Below are 19,496 nucleotides of genomic sequence, written 5' to 3'. Positions count from 1 at the left end.
GTGTTTTGTGAAATGTCGTGTTTTGTGAAATATTGTTGTGTTTTGTGAAATGTCGTTGTGTTTTGACCCTCAGGGCCACCGTAAAGATGTCACTGACACTCCGATTTACCAATTCATGTTAAGTATCTAGAATTATGAAAAAATAAAACACAAAAAATTATAGATTTTGAATACAGGTGCAAGAACATGACTTTCCATAAACTGAGGTAATGCATTTCTATGTATTTAGTTTATGTTTTTTTTCTCCAGTTGATTCCCAGTGAGATGAAGAATGTCTTTTTTAAGGGAGACCTGGTCAAGAAAGCAGCATCATGACAAACATACAGGTTACAAACAACATGCAACAATGTAAGAAAGCAAAATACTAACAAAGTGACATTAAAGAAAGAGCAGTCAACTTTTCTGTACAAGTGCTCCAGTAGGCACTAGACAAGATCATCATTTCATACAAGTCACTCCTTACACCAGTTATGCTCTATGCAAGTGAAATATGAGGCTCTATTTTAAAACCACAAATTAAAAATTGGGATAAAATGCCTACTGAAAAATTTCAACTGTAATTTTGCAAAACCATATTCAAAGTAACTAACCCTAACCCTACCAAATGAAAATAAACTTCCTTCTCTGTAGGGGGAAGATCACAGCACTTAGCAGCTAAATGTGTCTGCTGCTGCCACAATACCAGGAACAATGTACAATTTTATATTATAGAATTATTAAAAATCTTATCTTATGCTCACTTTAGGTATTTTTCTCCTTTTGTTTCTATGTTCTATTTCTTTGTTTTGTTTTCCCTGAAATCTATTTGTCTTTCATTGATCATCTTTTTCATCCATTCGCTTTAGCAACACAGGAATGTACTTGAGAGAGAGAGAGAGAGAGAGAGAGAGAGAGAGAGAGAGAGAGAGAGAGAGAGAGAGGCAAGTGTAAACCTAACAAGAATAGAGCTCTTCTCCCATCTAGTGGAGGAACCCTTGGGGTCCACAAAATTCAATGTTACAGGGCTGTTAGACTCATAGTCTTGTGAAACAAAAATTTGGCCTACTTCAAAACTGAAAGTCTAAGACAATGGCCATTAAAACTATCTGGTGGAATGAGAGTTTTAGTGTCCCATGATAGTGTAAATGCTGACACAGAGGCTTTTCCACCCTGAGAAGAATAAGATTCTGGGGCACACACTGAAATGCTGGTTTTTTTTTTTTGGCAGGACAATAATCAAATTTAATTATCTTGAATATGGGCACAAAATATCAGCTATCAGTGATTTCAGTCTAAAAATATTTGTATTAGTGTTGGCCTTCAAAAATCCCATATCCATCGAACCCTAGATAGTTCTAGTAGTGTTACTATGGTTATTACACTGTGTTGTGGCTGCAGCAACCAATGAATCCAGCTCAAGTATAATAAGAAAGTATATTAAAAAAAAATTTGCATAGACTAATTCAATTCACATTCCCATAAAGTAGTGAACAGAGTGACCGACCGACCAACAATGCCATCCATAGAGCCCCTTCTGTCGCAGGGCTAAAAATAAGATCATTGTTACATTGCAAAAGCATGAGTGCAAATCAAATTACCAACATCTACAGCCTACCTCTGTTGTGGCTATAGGACCAGACAGCTCCCAGCAATAGCCATACAAAATATGCATTACTTCAATAATGAAACACAACAAAATTAACCAAACAACAAAGTTAATATGTTGAATAGTGTATGTGAGCATTTGCCACTAGAATAGTACACAGAGAGGGTTCTCTGACTTCTGCTTCAACTCCAGAATGTGCCATCTACAGAAGTTCTCTGATGGCTCCTTCATTGTCGGCTGCATCACGGAGGACAATGAGAAGGAATACAGAGAGCTGGTAGAGAGCTTTGTAGGTTAGTGTGACAACAACCACCTTCAGCTCAACATCAGGAAGACCAAGGAGCTGGTGGTGGAGCAGGAAGCCCCAAAAACCCTGTCAGCATCCAGGGGGAGGAGGTAGAGATGGTGAACACCTATCGGTTCCCAGGAGTGCAGCTCAACAATACACTGGACTGGTCGGACAACACTGAGGCTCTACAGGAAAGGACAGAGCAGGCTGTTCTTCCTGAGGAGACTCAGGTCCTTCGACGTGTGCAACAGGCTGCTGCAGATGTTCTACCAGTCTGTAGTAGCCAGTGCACTCTTCTTTGCTGTGGCGTGCTCGGGAGGCGGCATCAAGGCAAGGGAAACAAAGAGACTTAACAAACTGGACGGTCTGGAGGCACTGGTCTTTGGTACCAGGTGATGTCACTTTCTATAGAGTACAACAGGTGGTGACATCGCCTGGGTGGGGTTTAGTTACTCTTTAATGTGGCTCAACTTCCAGTTTTCATCCAAGGTGTTGATGAATCTTTGAATGTCACCAAAGAGTTTGTTGAACTGATACCAATGAGTATAGCATATAAGTGGTTAAAGACTAACTAACCAGCCCCCTTTGTCTTTGTGACAGGTGATGTCACCACCTGTTGTACTCTATGGAAGGTGACATCACCTGGCATAAAGACCAGCCAATAGCAGATGGCCAGTTCAGTACCCTACTTTTCACCATTAAGTGTCAGGCTTTACCACAGATTTGGGTTTGGGGCTTAGTTACTCTTTAAGATGGGGAGTTGTGCACGGAAATCGTAGTGTTCATGAATCGAAAGGGGAAAGCGGTGACAGAATTGGATGATCCCAAATGGATTCAGGATCTTGTGTTTATGGTGGACCTGACTGAGCACTTGAAAGTTCTCAACACAAAGCCGCAAAGTCGCGACACACAGAGTTCTACGATAGCATCCGTGCATTTCAGCAGAAACCACACAAAAATCCTGCGCATTTCCCCTGCCTTAGAGACATCAGTAGCGCAGGTGGGGATGACATCCTGGATCAATACAAGATGATCCAGGATTGATGACTGAGTTTCAGCGGAATTCTCAAGTCCTGAACCAACTTGAGCCGAAAATCAAGGTGTTTACCTTGCCATTCACTATCACTCCTGACGCTGATGAGCTGGTTAAGGCCAAAAGATCCCAGGTGTCAGGGAGTTCTAAGAAGTAGCCTAAACCTGTGAGTCCCCCATATTGACTCCTTTATTTGTGTTTCTTTTTTTCAGCCAGTATGATTGTGCAGTAGCCTGAGACATCTATGTTCAATCAGTAGCTCATTAATGACAGGCACTGGCATTAGCAGTGTGTGTCTTTGCACTATGTTTGTTGTAATAAAGTTATAACACCACTGTGGAAGAAATCAAGATTGGATCATTTATATGCATTAAGTATATCATTCTTTCTTTAGTGTGTGTCTGTTTGCAGGGTGGAAAAGTACTGAATACTTCATGCAAATTGTTTACCAGATCTTTATGATCCGTTCCTGTCTTTATCAGTCAAGGACATGTGAAACTCAGACATAGTACCCCGATTGTTACACCCCCCCACACCACATCCACCATCCCTTTTTTGATAACACTAATAAGGCTGCACAACTTATTATTTAATGCATAACTTACGCATGACTCATCATGATTTAATGCATGAATGAATGCATGATGTGTCATGAACTCCTGTGGCTCAATGTTAATAAATGATGCTGTGGCGGACTCTATGGACATTATTCACCATAATCTGTGGTTTGAGTATGTTTAACACATGCAGTTATATTGTGTGCTTCTCAGGGTTAAGGAGACACGGTCCCTTTAAGAAAGTCTGGTTTCCTGAGTGACGTCAGCTCGACGTAATGTGTTTTTGAGCGCGATAAAAATTGTCTTGCTCTGTGGTTAAAAATAAATGACACACGAGTTGGTATAGTCAACGAGAGAAGTTGTCCGTCTCAACTTTCCTGCCACTTCTACAATGCAATCAATATTAGTTCATATGATTACTTAACACTTAATGGATCATCAGTATGAGCCTTAACTCATAGTTAAGTCATACATTAATTAACATGAATTAATTAACTATTCCATAGCTAAACATGAAAACATCAACTTGAAAGTAGGACATGGCATCTCCCCCCATTCTCAGGGAGGCTCGCTGGATTACAAAACTCAACCTCCTAGACCCTCATGGACTTAATGTCATCCCCTCTCTCTGGCCTGTCTTTCTCTACTAATAAAGCAGAAATGGCAAAAAACTCATGATTGAACCATAATCCAAAATAAAAGAATCCAAAAGAATTCCTGTATTTTAAGTTTGCTGTGGGAATCTTCGTTCCAGGTCTGTTTGGGTGTATACCATCAGGTCTGAAGGCTCCCAGAAAAGGTTGAAGTTGTCAATACAATTGACATGGCACATGCCGATGATAGCCATGTGTTTAGGGCTATTAGTCAGCTGAAACGGCCAATTCCATGGCTGAATGTGGGAACAAGACCCAATATGTATCTTTGAACTTTGGATTTGTTTAGAGAGTTCAACAGGAGAATGAAATCCTGTTTTAGCAGTTCAGATTGCTGTTTGGGAATGGCACTGGTACCCACATGCACAATTATTTTGTCCACAGATGGGTGATTTGATCAAATTTGTGGGATTATTTTCAGTAATGTCTAAAACTAGTGTTGTATGAGCGCAAGTATGGAGGAGGGGTATCACCAGGGCAATGCCGAGTTTCAACATCTTACCTGACAATTTCACACCAATTCACACCTCCACTCATGTGACTCCAGTGGATTTTGTTTTCATTTTTTTACTTGGATGACTGAAATTAATCTACACAGAAACAATCATCTGATATTTTGTTTCTTTGCCAAATATTGTTTCAGGAATTTGGGAATAAAGACACCTAATAGTAGCCTATAAAAAAATGAATGTATTATGTCTTGCTATATATGTATGTACATATATATATATATATATCTTGAAGGAACATATGTGGTTATTATTATTATTATAAATGTATACAATGAAAAGGACATTTTGGGGAAAACACAACTGTATTTTTATTTTACCACAGATTACTCCCTAAATATATTCTTTATTTTCTTTTTTCTCTGCAGTGTTTAAAACCCTCATAACTCAGTGCAATATTCCCTAGATTTGTATAGCCTACATTTCGGTTTCATTTGTTTTTCTATTACTGACTTCCATAGCCTCCTATCAGTGTAATCAGTCAGGCTCTAACAGAGACATGTGCATACTGTATAGATAAAATATATAGATAATTTGACTTTTACTACAATATAAAGTTACTTTCTGATTCTGATAGCAATATGTTTACCATGAAGGATTTTATTTTGAAAAAAAAAAAAAAAAAAAAAACATCAACAGGAAGTTACATGTTATTCCCGCATGCTTGACTGATCTCAGGGAGAGAGGAAAAGTGGACTTACGGTGGAAAAACATCAGTCTAGTTTTGGCTGAACTGAATATGAAGGACCTCATGACTTATTGAACATTTATATAGGCCGAGGCAGCGCATTATCCATATTTCGGTGAAAAATGTCCGCAGCAGCATCCGGCAGGTCCGACAGATAACGTACGTTATCTCGCGGTAACGTTAGCTAGCATAGCCAGGCTATCAAATCAAATGTCCAGTCAGCTGACGTTCTAGCGGATTTCACTTGAACGGGACTTCTCCTCATAAATAAGGTAAGAGCAATTTCACAATTTTTTTTTCCATAGGTGTGGCAAAATCATTTAAATTGCACCCATAAGTGAACCACGTGTGGTATTTGGCAGGAAGTGGAAGCAAACAGCAGTAACGTTAGCTATCACGAATCATAGGGTATCCAGCCAGGTAAAGCTGTGTTGAAAATGTCAGTGTTGCTTTAGCTATTGCTGTTAGCCATTCGTACCAGTGGAAAGTGGTTGTATGTTTGTGTTCCGTGTGTATTTATGTTCTCGTCCCTTTGACTGTATTTTGGGCTATCAGGAGGACCCGGGGGCTGAAAATATGATTCACCCAGAGGAATCAATAAAGCATCACACAGACACTATTTTATAAGGCCCGGTTAAATGTGTAGCTTGGTGAATATTTTATCCACTCTAACAGCATCTTATTCTCCATGAAATAGCCTATGCTGTGATTCTAAGGCCCGGCTTGCCATGTATCCTAGATGATGATAGCTAGTCGCATCCCAGTTTCTGCTGTTGTAAAGGTGTTAAGCCAGTGGCAGATGTTATTGTGAAGGTTGCATCCTGATCTTTATACCTCACTGACTACTGAACACAGACTGGCAGCATGGGGAGACAAGGCTGATATCTTCAACCTTTGCTTAAACATGGTGACAGGTGGATTTAAACGTTTAAAGGGGCATTTAAGTCACACTGAAATGAAAAATGACTTTTTCACATTGCTAGCTAATTCTACATTTACATTAAAGTACAGGTATAATGTAACAGTGAATGCCAAAAAAAATAGTTTATATCAAAATCCCATTACTTTTATTTCAAAACAGCGTATTTCCTTGTTACATTAAATAAACTTTGAGGCTTCTTAGCCTTTGTAGCTGAAATGTCTTGCAATGCTGGTCACTTGTTTGTAGCACCGTCCTCCGTAAGTGAGCAGCTGAAAAGGCCAGTAGGTGGTGGTGGGGTGTGGAGATTGGGTGGGTCTGTGAGTTTTTGTTCCAAAACAGAGTGTAGGCCGGGAAGTGAGCTTTGAAAGCCAGAAATCTCAGCAGCTGGCCAAGTAATCATTGAGTCATTGGTATTGCTAAACAACCCTATCAACCCCCACAGATAAGGTTATGTTGTGGTATTAAAAAAATATATTTATTGCACCTTTAACAGCTAGTACCTGAGTTTTGATAGTAACCAAAAAGAATAGAACCTCCTAATTAGGGTTGGGCCGGTTTCCCGGTGTAATCGGTTTGATATGGTGTACAAGCTTACACCGGTTTAATTTTCTACACACCGGCTGTAACGGCATGTGTCATTATGAGCTGGTCTGGCAAATTAAAAAGTAGCCTGTGCCTACGTCAGCTGACTGCGCCAACGCTAAACATATTAACTGGTACTGCATTAACGAGATAACATGATAAATACGTACCCTTTCACAAACAAATCCCTTCTGCTTTTTTTGCTAAGCAACGCAGGACACTACACCACGCTAGCGTTTGTTTACACTGTTAAGCTGTTAAAGATAGTGCTGATTACAGAAGAAGTTTTCTTTACTTTCTTCTGTTCTTTGTGTGAGAGCGCGCTAAGGCAATGGAAATTATACTTACAGCTACTAGTAATGCAGAGCAGTCTTGCAGTCCTGCAAGCCAGGAGAAGATATCACGTAAAAATGTGGATTGGTATTGTTTAGATTTTGCCGATACCAGTGCTAAAACGATACTTTAAAACGGTACCGGTGCCTGAACCGATACCTTCTTTAAAATAAAGCACAAACAACGACATTAAAGAGTAACTAAACCCCAAACCCAAATCTGTGGTGAAGCCTGACACCTAATGGTGAAAAGTAGGGTACTGAACTGGCCATCTGTTTTTTTTTTCCCATAAAGGCAAAAAAATTGAGCAATATATTAACTCTTATCTGTTTAAATTCTACTTATAATCACTAAGAACAAATTTACATAACAAATTTACATCATCAATAAAACCTAACCCAATTACAATAACTAAACAGTTAATAACAGTTATAGTACTAATAATAAATAACAGCAAAAGAAATACCAAGTGCAAACTTCTAAATGGGTCAGACTGTTCAGCTCACTATCTCAGCGATAGTTTCGGCGTCTAGTCTATTTTCTCTGTGTGCCTTGTGCGTATTTCACAGGAAAACACCATGATAGAAATACACTGTTGATAGTCATATCTGCATCATATCAACACAGAAGCACAAATATATTAAATGATCTACTTACCAGTGTCTTCACTCTTGTTGTTGATTAACCCGTGTGCACTGATGCAAGTTTTAAATGCAACACATTGTAGGGTGACGACCTATCTGGTTTTGAATGATCAATTGGATCTGTTATTGAATTGCCACAAAAATAAATAAGAATAGATGTTTATGTTTAGGGTACTTAATTTATTTAGGCCCAGATTATTGAGAGAAAGAGAAGGAGAGAAAAAGAGACAGATTTTGACTAATCACAACCCACAACTCTGGCTGAGAGAAATCCTAAATACATAAACATGACTGCTTTGATATATGAGAGTCTGTGAAGAAAGGGAGAAATTGAAGAAGATGTAAGATATAGAGTTAATCCCTGATGTGGAAAAGTACAGTGAGCCGTCAGCATTGTGTCTACAAGGACGACAGTAAAAAAAGATGAGGCTTTGGATGTTGTTGCCTTGCCTGTTCGAGCACAATGCAAATAGCCTACAGCCTATTTTCAAGAGGTATTTCTCCTCCTGCAGTGCAGTAAAAAGGATCTTCAACGGCACCAAGATCTAAGGCACGGGCTAGTTCAAGTCATGGAAGTATAGCCTTTCGGCTAGTTAGACAATAAGCATAAGTGATAGCGTATTGTGGTTTCTGACTGGTTATCTTCGCAATGTGTCATACACATCATAACAACGTAGACCACATAATGCGTAAAATCGGCTTTTTCAAGTTCTCCTTTCACACAGCACAGAAAGCTGCTCTAAACCCGCCTCATGATGGCTGGAAGGCGGCTGATTGGTGTCAGAAAAATGCTGCGCTGACCCGGGTCTGAGAACATAGGACCCAGCTCCATAATGTAATGACTATCTGTGTTACGCACGATTAATTCTGCCCTGCACATATTGCTTTAACATGCGATTGTAGTGCGGTCTCTTTTTTAAAAGTCGATATTAGCAGATATTTTGATCGATACTGGACCGGCCCAAGCCTACTCCTAATACTGTTTGGTTACCTGCCAGTGTGGCTGGTAATGTAGACAAACCTACCCATCACTGTCATCTTGCTAATGCGTTAATTTTGAGAAACCAACACTGACCACTGACATCTGAGAGGACAGTAGGAGGATGATGGCCCAGCTAGCTCTCAAACTGCTGTTAGAGCATTGTGTTGCATTAGCTTTAGTTCCAATACACTGTTTTCTCTCTTTGACTCTTTTTATGGGAGAGAATGCCACTGAAATTTAATATTTCCTTGTTCCTTGTTGAACATGAATTAGGCTTAAGACTTTTTTTTTTTGGCTGAGGTTTGAACAAAGATTTTAACTTTAACCTGTTCACTGGTTATTTTTTTTGTCTTCTTCCAGCAAGTCACTATGGCAGGCAGTAGAAAGCGCTGCAGACCAATCTTCACTGAAAAAAATGAAAAAAGGTTGCTGCTTGGTTGATTGGACATAATCTGAAATGAAGACTGGTGCCTCTGCAGAATGGACCTGGCTCATGAAATTGTTCTGGTAGCTGTTTGTAGCGTTGAATCTTGACTGACTCCAACTAGGCTGCCTGGCAGATAGCAGAATAGTTTGTCATTGGGACGCAGAAGAATGAAGCCACGGCAGGCGCATTCAAGCCCTGACACTATGATAATACCATACTGACCTGGCGGCCAGCAGGGAGGGGTTTAGGTGAAAGATTAGAGAGAGGCAAGGAATGAGAGGCAGCACAGGCCGCTGAAACTAGGAGAGAGCCGCCATGCTGGAGTGTCTGTGCCTAGGCTTAAAGAATTAAAAAAACATGACCCACATCTTGCCGAACATGGCACAAGCAGTGTTTCCCGCAGGTTGTGAGTTTACTTAGGCAGTGTCGGGAGGGGTATTGACTCGTTATTGACATTTAATTTAGCGAGCCCAGTCATATTTTTTCAGGCACTACAGTCTCTCAATCTAGTAGGGTTCGAGCGATATGGGTTTTTTAACACCGATACCGATTCCGATATTTTTTTAACTGAAGCTGCCAATAGCCGATATTTTGTGCCGATATTCACAATCTTTAAATTTAAAAATTTCTATGCAAAAAAATAAACAAGAAAACTATTACTTGAGTAAATCCATTTTTTCAATATAGCCGCAAGCGGCGATTGAGGGGTCCAAGCACAATTTGATAAGATGGACAAAACATTACAGAAGGTAGAAAGACACACACAAAAACTGACATGTTGTGAAGGTCAAACATGCAGTCTAACACCGGCTTTTGTGTTGGCCCGTGACTTCTGTCAAGTTCATCATTTCATCGCAACCACAACTAGGACTTGCCACCTGGGGATTCGATCCCTGGACCTTTGTATCCCCAGAGAAGGTGACTTACTGACTGCACCACTGGGAAGACATGGTTTCCACACACCTTCTCACAAGTTGAGGCAATGACATCACATGTGCAAAACTGGGGTATTTTTGTCTATTTAAACTTAACATGCTTACAACAGTCAAAATGTTAGTGATAAAATGCAGAAAAAAATCACACATCATTCTGCTCGTTTCGGGTGTATTGTCAAATATTTTGGTGAAGTTTGATCAAACATTTGGCGAAATAGAAAATGATGTGCATACAGTACTAATTACAGTAAGATATTGAATATCACTGCGGACTCACAGTTTGACCGATCTGAACACCCTTTGACACACTTGATATCTACCATCTAGAGAATGTCTGTTAATTTTGGTAGCATATGAATGAAGACTTGTGGAGATATAGATGTTAATTGATTTTGCATATTTTGAAAAATATAGTGACGGACTTCTGAATTGACCATAGGTTGCAGTGAGGCAAACTTTTGTCACAATTCAGTGGATGTGCTGAAAAAATTTCAGCTCTGTAGGATGTACGGGTGATTTATTTAGATTTTTTGAATTTTGGAATGTGAAATGTCTAGAAATTTAGATTTGTTGTAATAAGCCACGCCCACTTTAATCAATCATTACCAAATTTTATGCATTGACTGAGTCATGACCCTAGATCGTGCAAACCGAATTTTGTACGAATCCATGTAGCCGATTACGAGATATAAACTTTTTGCATTTATAGCGCCCACTAGTGATGGAACTCCAAATGCTTTTGGGGGAGTGTTCACAGAAGACTTCTCAACGTGTGTTTCAAATTTTGGCTTAATTAGATGAATGGTTAATGAGTTACGGGCAATTTAGTGTTATGGCGTGTTTTGTTAAAAGTTTATTGGTCGATAAAAGCCAAACCATTTGACCTATCAATAACCTTTTTGCAACTTTGAAAGAGGATGGTCCCAAGATTCTGCACACACAATTAACGGGGTTGAATTGAATAAACAGAATATTGCAAATGCAATATAAAAGTGCCCTTAGAGATACTATGAACAAAAGCTTTCTTCCCTTGTCTTTTTCCTTCGTTGATATTGTAAACAGTAGTCATATTTCTGACACCAACATATGCAGACAAAGCATATATGCCTATGTGCAAAGAAAATAAAACAGTAAAGGCACCACAAATATGGTGAAGCCAAATCTGTGGTGAAGCCTGACACCTAATGGTGAAAAGTAGGGTACTGAACTGGCCATCTGCTATTGGCTGGTCTTTGTGCCAGGTGATGTCACCTTCTATAGAGTACAACAGGTGTTGTACATACTACAGTATGCTGTATGCATTCTCTTTGTGGCGGGAAGTGTGTTGTTAGTCTTAGTTGTTAGGTAACTGGCATCTGTAAAGCCACCACGGGCGTTAAAGAAGCAGACATGGAACGCAGTCTATCTGCAGTAATGCTGATGTTCTCTGTGTTTTTGAACAGGGCTTATCTGCTGCAAGTTTAGCTTCGTTGTTCTTTCTTTTCTTATTGCTTTCCTCCATTGTTGTTGCTATGACTTCCCTGTTCTGTGGCCACTAGCCTCACTTTGATAGCTGCAACCCAGCTCACTGCTGGCTATGCCTTTACAACACGCCCACAGCAAATGGTATACATTTCAAAATGTTGCCAACATCATTGAAAAGACAATTTCAGGCAAACAGCTTTTTTTTTTCTTTTTTTCTGGGGTCACAGACTGACAGACAATCTATAATGTAGGCTATCACATTAGAATTTTTATTTCAAGAGTTGCATTTTGCAGCTTTAATCTGACCAGCTTGTGTAGCTGCCTTTTGTAATTGTGATGTGTTTAGTTACTTCAAAGTTAAAGTCCCTTTTCATGTGGTGTTTCTGTAATTTTTTTTTAATTTGGTGTAACTACTTGAATTTGTGATTTTGGGCCTGAACGTAAGGCTACTATGTGTGTTTATTAATGTCTGTGGTTGTGGGGTGTATTTTCAGAGAACTGAGCACCATGCTGGGCCTTCAGCAGCAGGACAGTGGGGATAGAGGCTCCAGCAACGCTTGGGTGACCCTCTAACGCAGTGAGGTCGGTAACCCAGCACCACACCAGGACCAACTGGACATGCACTGGGGATAAACCCATTTCCTCCCCAGCACCTGTCGAATCTAGCCCTCTTTCCTCAGTTCAGTGCACCTCAGAGAGGTGAGACCCTACGCTCTGTGTAGAGCTGGAGAGACAGATGCAGTACTGGGTTGTGGAGAGGTAGTGGGAGGTAGAGAGACAGAGAAAGAGCTATGTCTTCCTCCGGAGGAGAACCTCCCGATGTCAGGGAGCATCCACGCTTCTTCGTGGGCTGCGATGACGCTGAGGCGGAGGAGCTGCTGGAGCCCGGACGGGTCCTAGGGTACGACTGCCTCTACGAGAATGTTGAGGAAGAAGAGGAAGATGAAGATGAGCTGTATGACTCGGTGAGTAGTGGCTGTAATGACTCAGCAGCAAAACACAATGTGATCATCCAATGCAGCAGCCTGGAATATTTCTTAGCAATATTTGTAAGAAACATGTCTAAAGACATATTGTCTAGCATAGCATTAACCAAGTCCAGATAGAGTCCACAATTGGTTCAAATCCCTTCAATGTCCGAGGACTGGATGGTAGATCATTTGAGTTGCATCTGGTCAGCAGTAAATTGTAGTCTATCCAGAAACAAGTTAAAAACTACACAACATAACTTACTTGATTGGATTTGATTGTTTGGGTTTTATCCCCTTTCTCCAGCCACCAGAGAGGCAAATAGTGGTTGGCATCTGTGCCATGTCCAAAAAATCTAAGTCCAAGCCCATGAAAGAGATCCTGGAGCGTCTGTGTCTCTTCAAGTACATCACTGTGGTAACCTTTGAGGAGGATGTTATCCTCAACGAGTCCGTCAACAACTGGCCTCTCTGCGACTGTCTCATCTCCTTCCACTCCAAAGGTAGGGCTGTTGTTAAACTATTATGCGCCATGCACATTGTGCACATTGTGATACTAGGTCACTGCGGCTTCCCATGTTTGCACATAGACTCTTAAACAACTGCTAATTAGAGTTGTCATGGTGGTGCCATTTTGACACCGGTGTTGTTTCCCTCCCCAACACCGGCTATACCGGTTATACCGCCTGTCGCCACTAGAGGGTCTAGGCGCTATCAAAGTCAGCGTCACTACAATGAAAGTGAAACTTAAAATTCCTCTCCAAACTGTATTAACGGCATTTGTAAACGGTAACACTTTTTAATCAGCGATTTATAACACTGCTCAACACTCAGGGAGTTAATGTGAGTGCAGTGCAGATTCTGGCATATTGCCCTTCTTTAGGCTACCATTGGATTGTATTGGACACATTGCTGTCACTAGGTAAAGACAAATAATTAATCCTATTAATCCTAATCTGTCATATTAATGATCAGATTTAGTGATCAGTATGTTGTTAGTATGTCCATTTATCATTTTGTAGCCTAACTTGAACATGGAAGCTCTGAATATGTGCTTTTATTTTACAAAATACAAAATAACAGTATTCCCAGTGTGGGGCTAATGCCACCGGTGTGGACTCCAAGACCGTGTGCCACCGGTAACGCCGCCCACCACGACAACCCTACTGCTAATGAACACAGATGCCAGAACATGCACCTTTCGTCACAGAGCCTGGTCTGTAAAGGTTGACACCGGTGACTACGCAGTGCCTGTTAGTTCACTGCTGTTACTGTGCATTCACACTGGGGTTTGGTTCCGTTAGCTGGTTCCATTCTGGAACCAGGTCCAAGTTGGTAAAATACCCAGATCCGTTAAGCTCCGAGTGTAACAAATCTCTTATCGAATCCTTTTTTTCTCCTCTCTCTTCTACAACTGCCGTCTGCAACTGATGACGTAATCCGAGTGTGCGCTAAATCCCCCGTTTGTTTACTGGACTGACCGAGCACGGAAGATCGCCTCAGACGTTCCAAAGTGTGGCTGCACTTCACTAAAATCAACTATTATTTATTAACTAAGAAATTGTCTTTTTTCCTTCCGAAAAATTACCTAAAAAGATTTGATAAGGGATTTGAAAGGAATCAGACTCGATAAGCAGATTTGATACTGTAACTCTTCCTTTGAAGTCTTCCTCTATTTTCTCTATATTTAGTACATAATATCATGCTTTTTTCCAGGAAACTTCTTAAGAAATTCAGAGTTACTTCCTTGCATGAACTATCTTGTCCAGAACAACCTTGGCATCAGTATTCCAAGTATCATACCTATTAGTCATCTTGATAGGTCCCAGTGTTGTTTACTCTTTACCAGGAAAGGCCCACATTAGGAAGTAGGGATGCAAATTTAAAGCAATTTCGCTAGTAGTGTTACTCCACACACAAAATTGCGACTCCTTACCTTTGTTACGTTCCAAAACTCCACAGACAACAGGAATCATGGTAATGTCAGTATCCTAATCACGGCAAGCGTCCATCAAACAAAAAATGCACCAACTCTGTACATGATAGAATGCTTGATAGATCGATCAAATTCCTAACGGTGATTAAATGATCATTGATTAATCATTAATATCCCTATTCGGAAGTAACACTGTACTGTATTTAGAACGCTACAGTCATCAGTAATGACCAGGGTAGTAGAGAGTAAACCCTATATAAGTTAAGCTTGTTCTATGCTTAATATCTCTAGTTCATTTCTAATTTGATGAAAATCCACATGTACTTTGAACTAAATGCTATTGAAGTTCCACCCTTTAACGCAGGGGTGTCAAACTCAAATACACAGTGGGCCAAAATTTAAAACTTGAACAAAGTCGCGGGCCAACATTGAACAAATGAACCTTTTAATATGGACCCAAACAAGTTTTGCTTTAACATTGAATATGGAACAAGCAACACTTATTACCATACAATATATAACTTAATAGTGCAGACATGCAAAATCGAATTTCAAATAAAAAAAACACATCAATGGCATTAATTTATTAAATAAAATGTAAATAAAAATCGTATGCCCCTTTTCCATTTGCAGCCTTCTGATTTAAATATCAAAATAAACTTTTTCCACAGGCTAATAATTTTAAAAATAAAATAACAATAATAAATCAATCAACCATTCAAGCCCATGCCTTGGAGTAGCTTTCATAGTGTCGTCTAATGTTGTACTCCTTAGTTATAGCCACGTTGACTCCACAGACAAGACAAACAGGTCTGTCTTTTACATATGTAAACAGATATTCTGCCTCCCACCTGTCCAGAAAGCTCCTGTTTTCTGCCTTTCTTTTCGCCATTTTTCGGAAGGGGTAGCACGGTGACAGTTGTAGCGTGAGGTCGCTATGACTAATGTCACAGAGGAGAGGGTGTTTCTGGGTACTGTCCTGATTGGCGCGCTAAAACAACAGCAGAGCATTATGGGATTTGTAGTATTAGCAGTGAATGCGCTGTGTAATACCGGCGGGCCAGCTCTAGTAGTCATTTGGTATTGCCTCGCGGGCCAAATATAATTACACTGCGGGCCAAATTTGGCCCGCGGGCCAGAGTTTGACACCCATGCTTTAACGTATCTACTTTCCACAGTAGCATTCATTGAAAATAATCAGAAAAGATGCAACCGTTCATTTATTCATACATTTATTCCTGTCGTCTTTCAAATAAAAGTGGTAGAGAACTGGGAAGCTTTGAACGACTATAATCAACTTCTCGTCCATTTTATGTTTGCTAGGTGGAACTTTTGTTCATAAAACGAAATCAGATCAGTCGGGAAACAAAGAAGTGCAGAAAGCTGATTGGCTGTTGACAGCTGATGACTGAAAAGTTCAGCCATGGCCAACTTTTGTTGTCCGACAAGCTTCACCATCAGCTTATTTTCCCTGGTTGTTCAGCTATATAGGAAATGAATGTACTTCTGGTTACTTGTTGATTGTGATGCTCACAGTGTGAACACACGTTTAGGGGCATAGTGGGCAGTTATATACCCTGCACATTATGACGATTTTACATTTCCACCTCAGTAATTTAAATGTTCCATTAAATGACAGTGTGATCTCATGAACTACATTGTGAAATCACCCTGCAAAATTTCACGTGTGACAGTACCTTCTCATAGATCAGTACCTGCACATGATGGAGGGCTTATGCATACATAGATATAGTATATTTGTATGTGTGTTTAAAGATGAAATGGTGGGAAACCGATATCTACACAGTCACTTTACCTTCCAGGGCTTACCTTGCAAATTCCACCAACACATGTGATCTAAACAGCCTGTTTTCCACCTCTCATCTGCTTTGTTTAACGCATTATGCTGGTTGAGGCACATTCACTGTCTTTTGTTGAATTCCACACTGCATTTTGTTTGGATAATTTGAACATTGCTGGTTAAACCTGGCTGCCCTGCTTTTCAAGCTTAACTGTCTTGCAAACATATTCTTGCTCAGTCAGTGTAGAGAGCAGGATAGTGGAATTTCATTCTTTTGGTTAAAGTCTGTTGACAAGCTTAGTATACAACAGGGCTTGTAAAGAAATGCCTGTGTATGATGCAAAGTACAAATGCTCGGCTAAACTTGGTCTCTACAGCACTAAGATGATTTTTTGCTAAATTTCTCTTTCTTCTTATGCTACTCTTTTGTTTTGTGTCATTTTAAGGGAATAAAATAATCCCTCCACTTCCCCAATCCCCTGTCCAATTGGACAATTCCAGTTTCTCACAGTTTATTCACTAGTTAATTTGTCAAGGTTTTAACACTGTTTTTTTTGACATACAGACACACACAGCACAAGGCTTATTGTCTTTGTCATTCCATCAGGTTTTCCATTGGACAAAGCAGTGGCCTACGAGAAACTCAGGAACCCTTTTGTCATTAATGACCTGGACCTGCAGTATTGTATCCAAGACAGGTGAGTTGTTGCTAAAGAGACAGTTGCTAAGGACATGACCATCAAGTCTATATTAGGGGTGTGCATAAATGCTATTATTTGCATTTGAATATTGAAAGATGTCCAACAAAAAAAAAAAAAATTCATGCCAAACACATTATTCATGCTTTGCTGAATGATGTCATTCCAAGGAAGAAAAAGAACACAGATGGTTGACTTGAACGTTTTCTCTTAGTGGGCTGAATCATAGAGCTGGCTAGTCACGTCCCCGCATTCAATTGTTCAGAGAATTTACGGTGCAAGAGTAATGGAACTAAATTGGATTTGCATTGTGGAAATTTCAGTCATCGAGTCATCAAGATAGGCTGTAATCAACAATAGAATGACGTTGGATGGGTGGCTAAAATGGGGAAAATCACTTGTTGAACCATGGTATTATGTGACTAGCCAGCTCTATTTGAATTGGCATATGTAATGTGTGAATTAGGCATTCACACTTTTGTCCAGTGAATGGAAAAATGGGTGTTGTGCCAGAATAGAATGATCTTTTACCCCATGACAGCTGAATAGATGGCCTCAAATATTTGTGAATGTATTGTGTGAAATGCCCAATCAATGAAGGCAATGGACATTGTATTTAGGCCTAACAGATTTCATTTTTCTCCTTCTTCATCCCTGCAGCTATATTTTAATCTATTTTTGTGTCCCTTGTTTTCTGTAAAGCACTTTGCTACAAACTCTCTTAAAAGCTCTATATTACCCTATAACAAACTCACATGGATTTTATGATGTACACATACAGGCAAACATATGCACAGACACACAACATGCCATGACATGTCTGAAATACATTTATTTATCTTTTTATGATAGAAACTGCTCAAACTAAATTTTATATTTTCCCAGTTTTGTCAAAATCTGTGTCAATTTTGTGGTATTATGCTTTGAAGTTCAAATTCCATTTTTAAACCGAGACTCCTTGATTTCCGCGAAACAGAAAACAGGGCCGTACACAGAGAATCATCGCTGTGCTTTCAGATTATGTTTGTACCCAGGCAGAATCCTTAGGTATTTAAACTCCTAACAGTTCACAGTACAAAAATATATCATCAAGTGCTTGAAAGAGCTGTACATCAAAGATCACTATATGAGCTGCATGTGCAATCATTCTGTGCTGGTTTTGTGTTCAGTTGGGTGACTATATTGTCGTTAAAATTAAAATGTAAAGAAATCAATTGCATTTAATCGGTAAAGAAGCTAAATGCTTCCTCTAATGAGCATTTGTTTGATCTCATTGGTTTATCAGTGAGCTGATGACGTGTATATTTGTATGTGCTTTTCTTTTCTTTCAGGAGGGAGGTATACAGAATACTGAAGGCAGAGGGGATCCAGCTACCTCGCTATGCTGTTCTCAACAGGGACCCTGCAAGACCAGAAGGTTAGTGCAACTAGTTTGGGGGGTTTTTTGGAACATTTTTTGATAAATGTTCTATGTTTGCTGTGTTTGTAATTCCTTAAGCTCAGATAAACTCACTGATGTTGAGAGATGCAAGAATAAAGCAACGTGAGGCTAGAAATGACAAAATACCCCAAATCAAAGACCACAATTTTCAAAGACCCTATCATGTATGTGTCTTGTCTGTACTGTGACTGCTGTTTTCCCAGAGTGTAACCTAGTGGAAGGCGAGGACCACGTGGAGGTGAACGGGGAAGTGTTCCAGAAGCCGTTTGTAGAGAAGCCAGTAAGCGCCGAGGACCACAACGTCTACATCTACTACCCCACCTCAGCTGGTGGGGGTAGCCAGAGGCTCTTCAGGAAGGTACAGTCTGCATATCTCAGGCTATCTGCAGGTCCTCAAAAAGTCTGAAGAAGTCTTAAATTATCTAGCCTTAAAAAGTATTACAGTTTCTTTAATTCAGTAATAAGAGGTGTTATTTTGTTCACCATTAATGCATATCAAAATGCAGTTACAAAGTGCAAACAAAACAGCGAAAAAGTAACTTCATAAAAAAACATAATAAAATGCAATTACATAAAAAGGTAAGACAGAGATTAAAATCACATGACTTGAAAAATGAAAAGTGGGTTCAAGTAAAAGCAAGATGGTAAAAGTGTAATTACAGTAATCAAGGCGAGTAGAATTGAAAGCATGTGTCACAATCTCCAAGTGTTTCAAAGATGAAAATGCCTTAATCTTAGGGAGTCTTCTGAGTTGAAGGAAGCAAGACTGTCCCACTTTCTTGACCTGACTATCTAGGGTTAAACTGGAGTCAACGATGACTCCCAAATTTCTGCAGCTAGATGTTACATTTGTAGAGAGCCAATGACAAGAACCTCGGATTTATCACTGTTGAGCTGTAGGAAGTTGGGTGAAATCCAGCAGCATATTAGTCAGAGCAGACCTGGAAAGTGAGGAAAATACTAAGAATTGTGTAGTTTAGGCAAAAGATATGAATGGAACCGGCATTACTGTTGGTTTTATTTTCTTATGTTGTATTACTGCATGTTAA

The 19,496-nt window shown here is 39.8% G+C and overlaps 1 protein-coding gene across 1 annotated transcript in view; it reads left to right on the top strand.

The window, feature by feature from the left end:
- The first annotated feature begins 5,307 nt into the window (after positions 1 to 5,307).
- The window catches only part of ppip5k2 (diphosphoinositol pentakisphosphate kinase 2), a 51,274-nt gene continuing 37,085 nt past the window's right edge, over positions 5,308 to 19,496 (top strand). Inside the window, exons 1-6 of the mRNA XM_078286317.1 lie at positions 5,308 to 5,586; positions 12,098 to 12,568; positions 12,879 to 13,074; positions 16,916 to 17,006; positions 18,338 to 18,423; positions 18,651 to 18,805. Coding sequence (XP_078142443.1) covers positions 12,395 to 12,568; positions 12,879 to 13,074; positions 16,916 to 17,006; positions 18,338 to 18,423; positions 18,651 to 18,805 — 702 coding nt within the window. The 5' untranslated portion in view covers positions 5,308 to 5,586; positions 12,098 to 12,394. The remainder of the gene's footprint in view (positions 5,587 to 12,097; positions 12,569 to 12,878; positions 13,075 to 16,915; positions 17,007 to 18,337; positions 18,424 to 18,650; positions 18,806 to 19,496) is intronic.

The sequence above is a fragment of the Centroberyx gerrardi genome, chromosome 2 (genome assembly GCF_048128805.1).
Source record: "Centroberyx gerrardi isolate f3 chromosome 2, fCenGer3.hap1.cur.20231027, whole genome shotgun sequence".
NCBI lineage: Eukaryota > Metazoa > Chordata > Actinopteri > Beryciformes > Berycidae > Centroberyx > Centroberyx gerrardi.
Note: the sequence above shows the minus strand (reverse complement) of the source record. Positions and strands in the feature narration are given on the sequence as shown.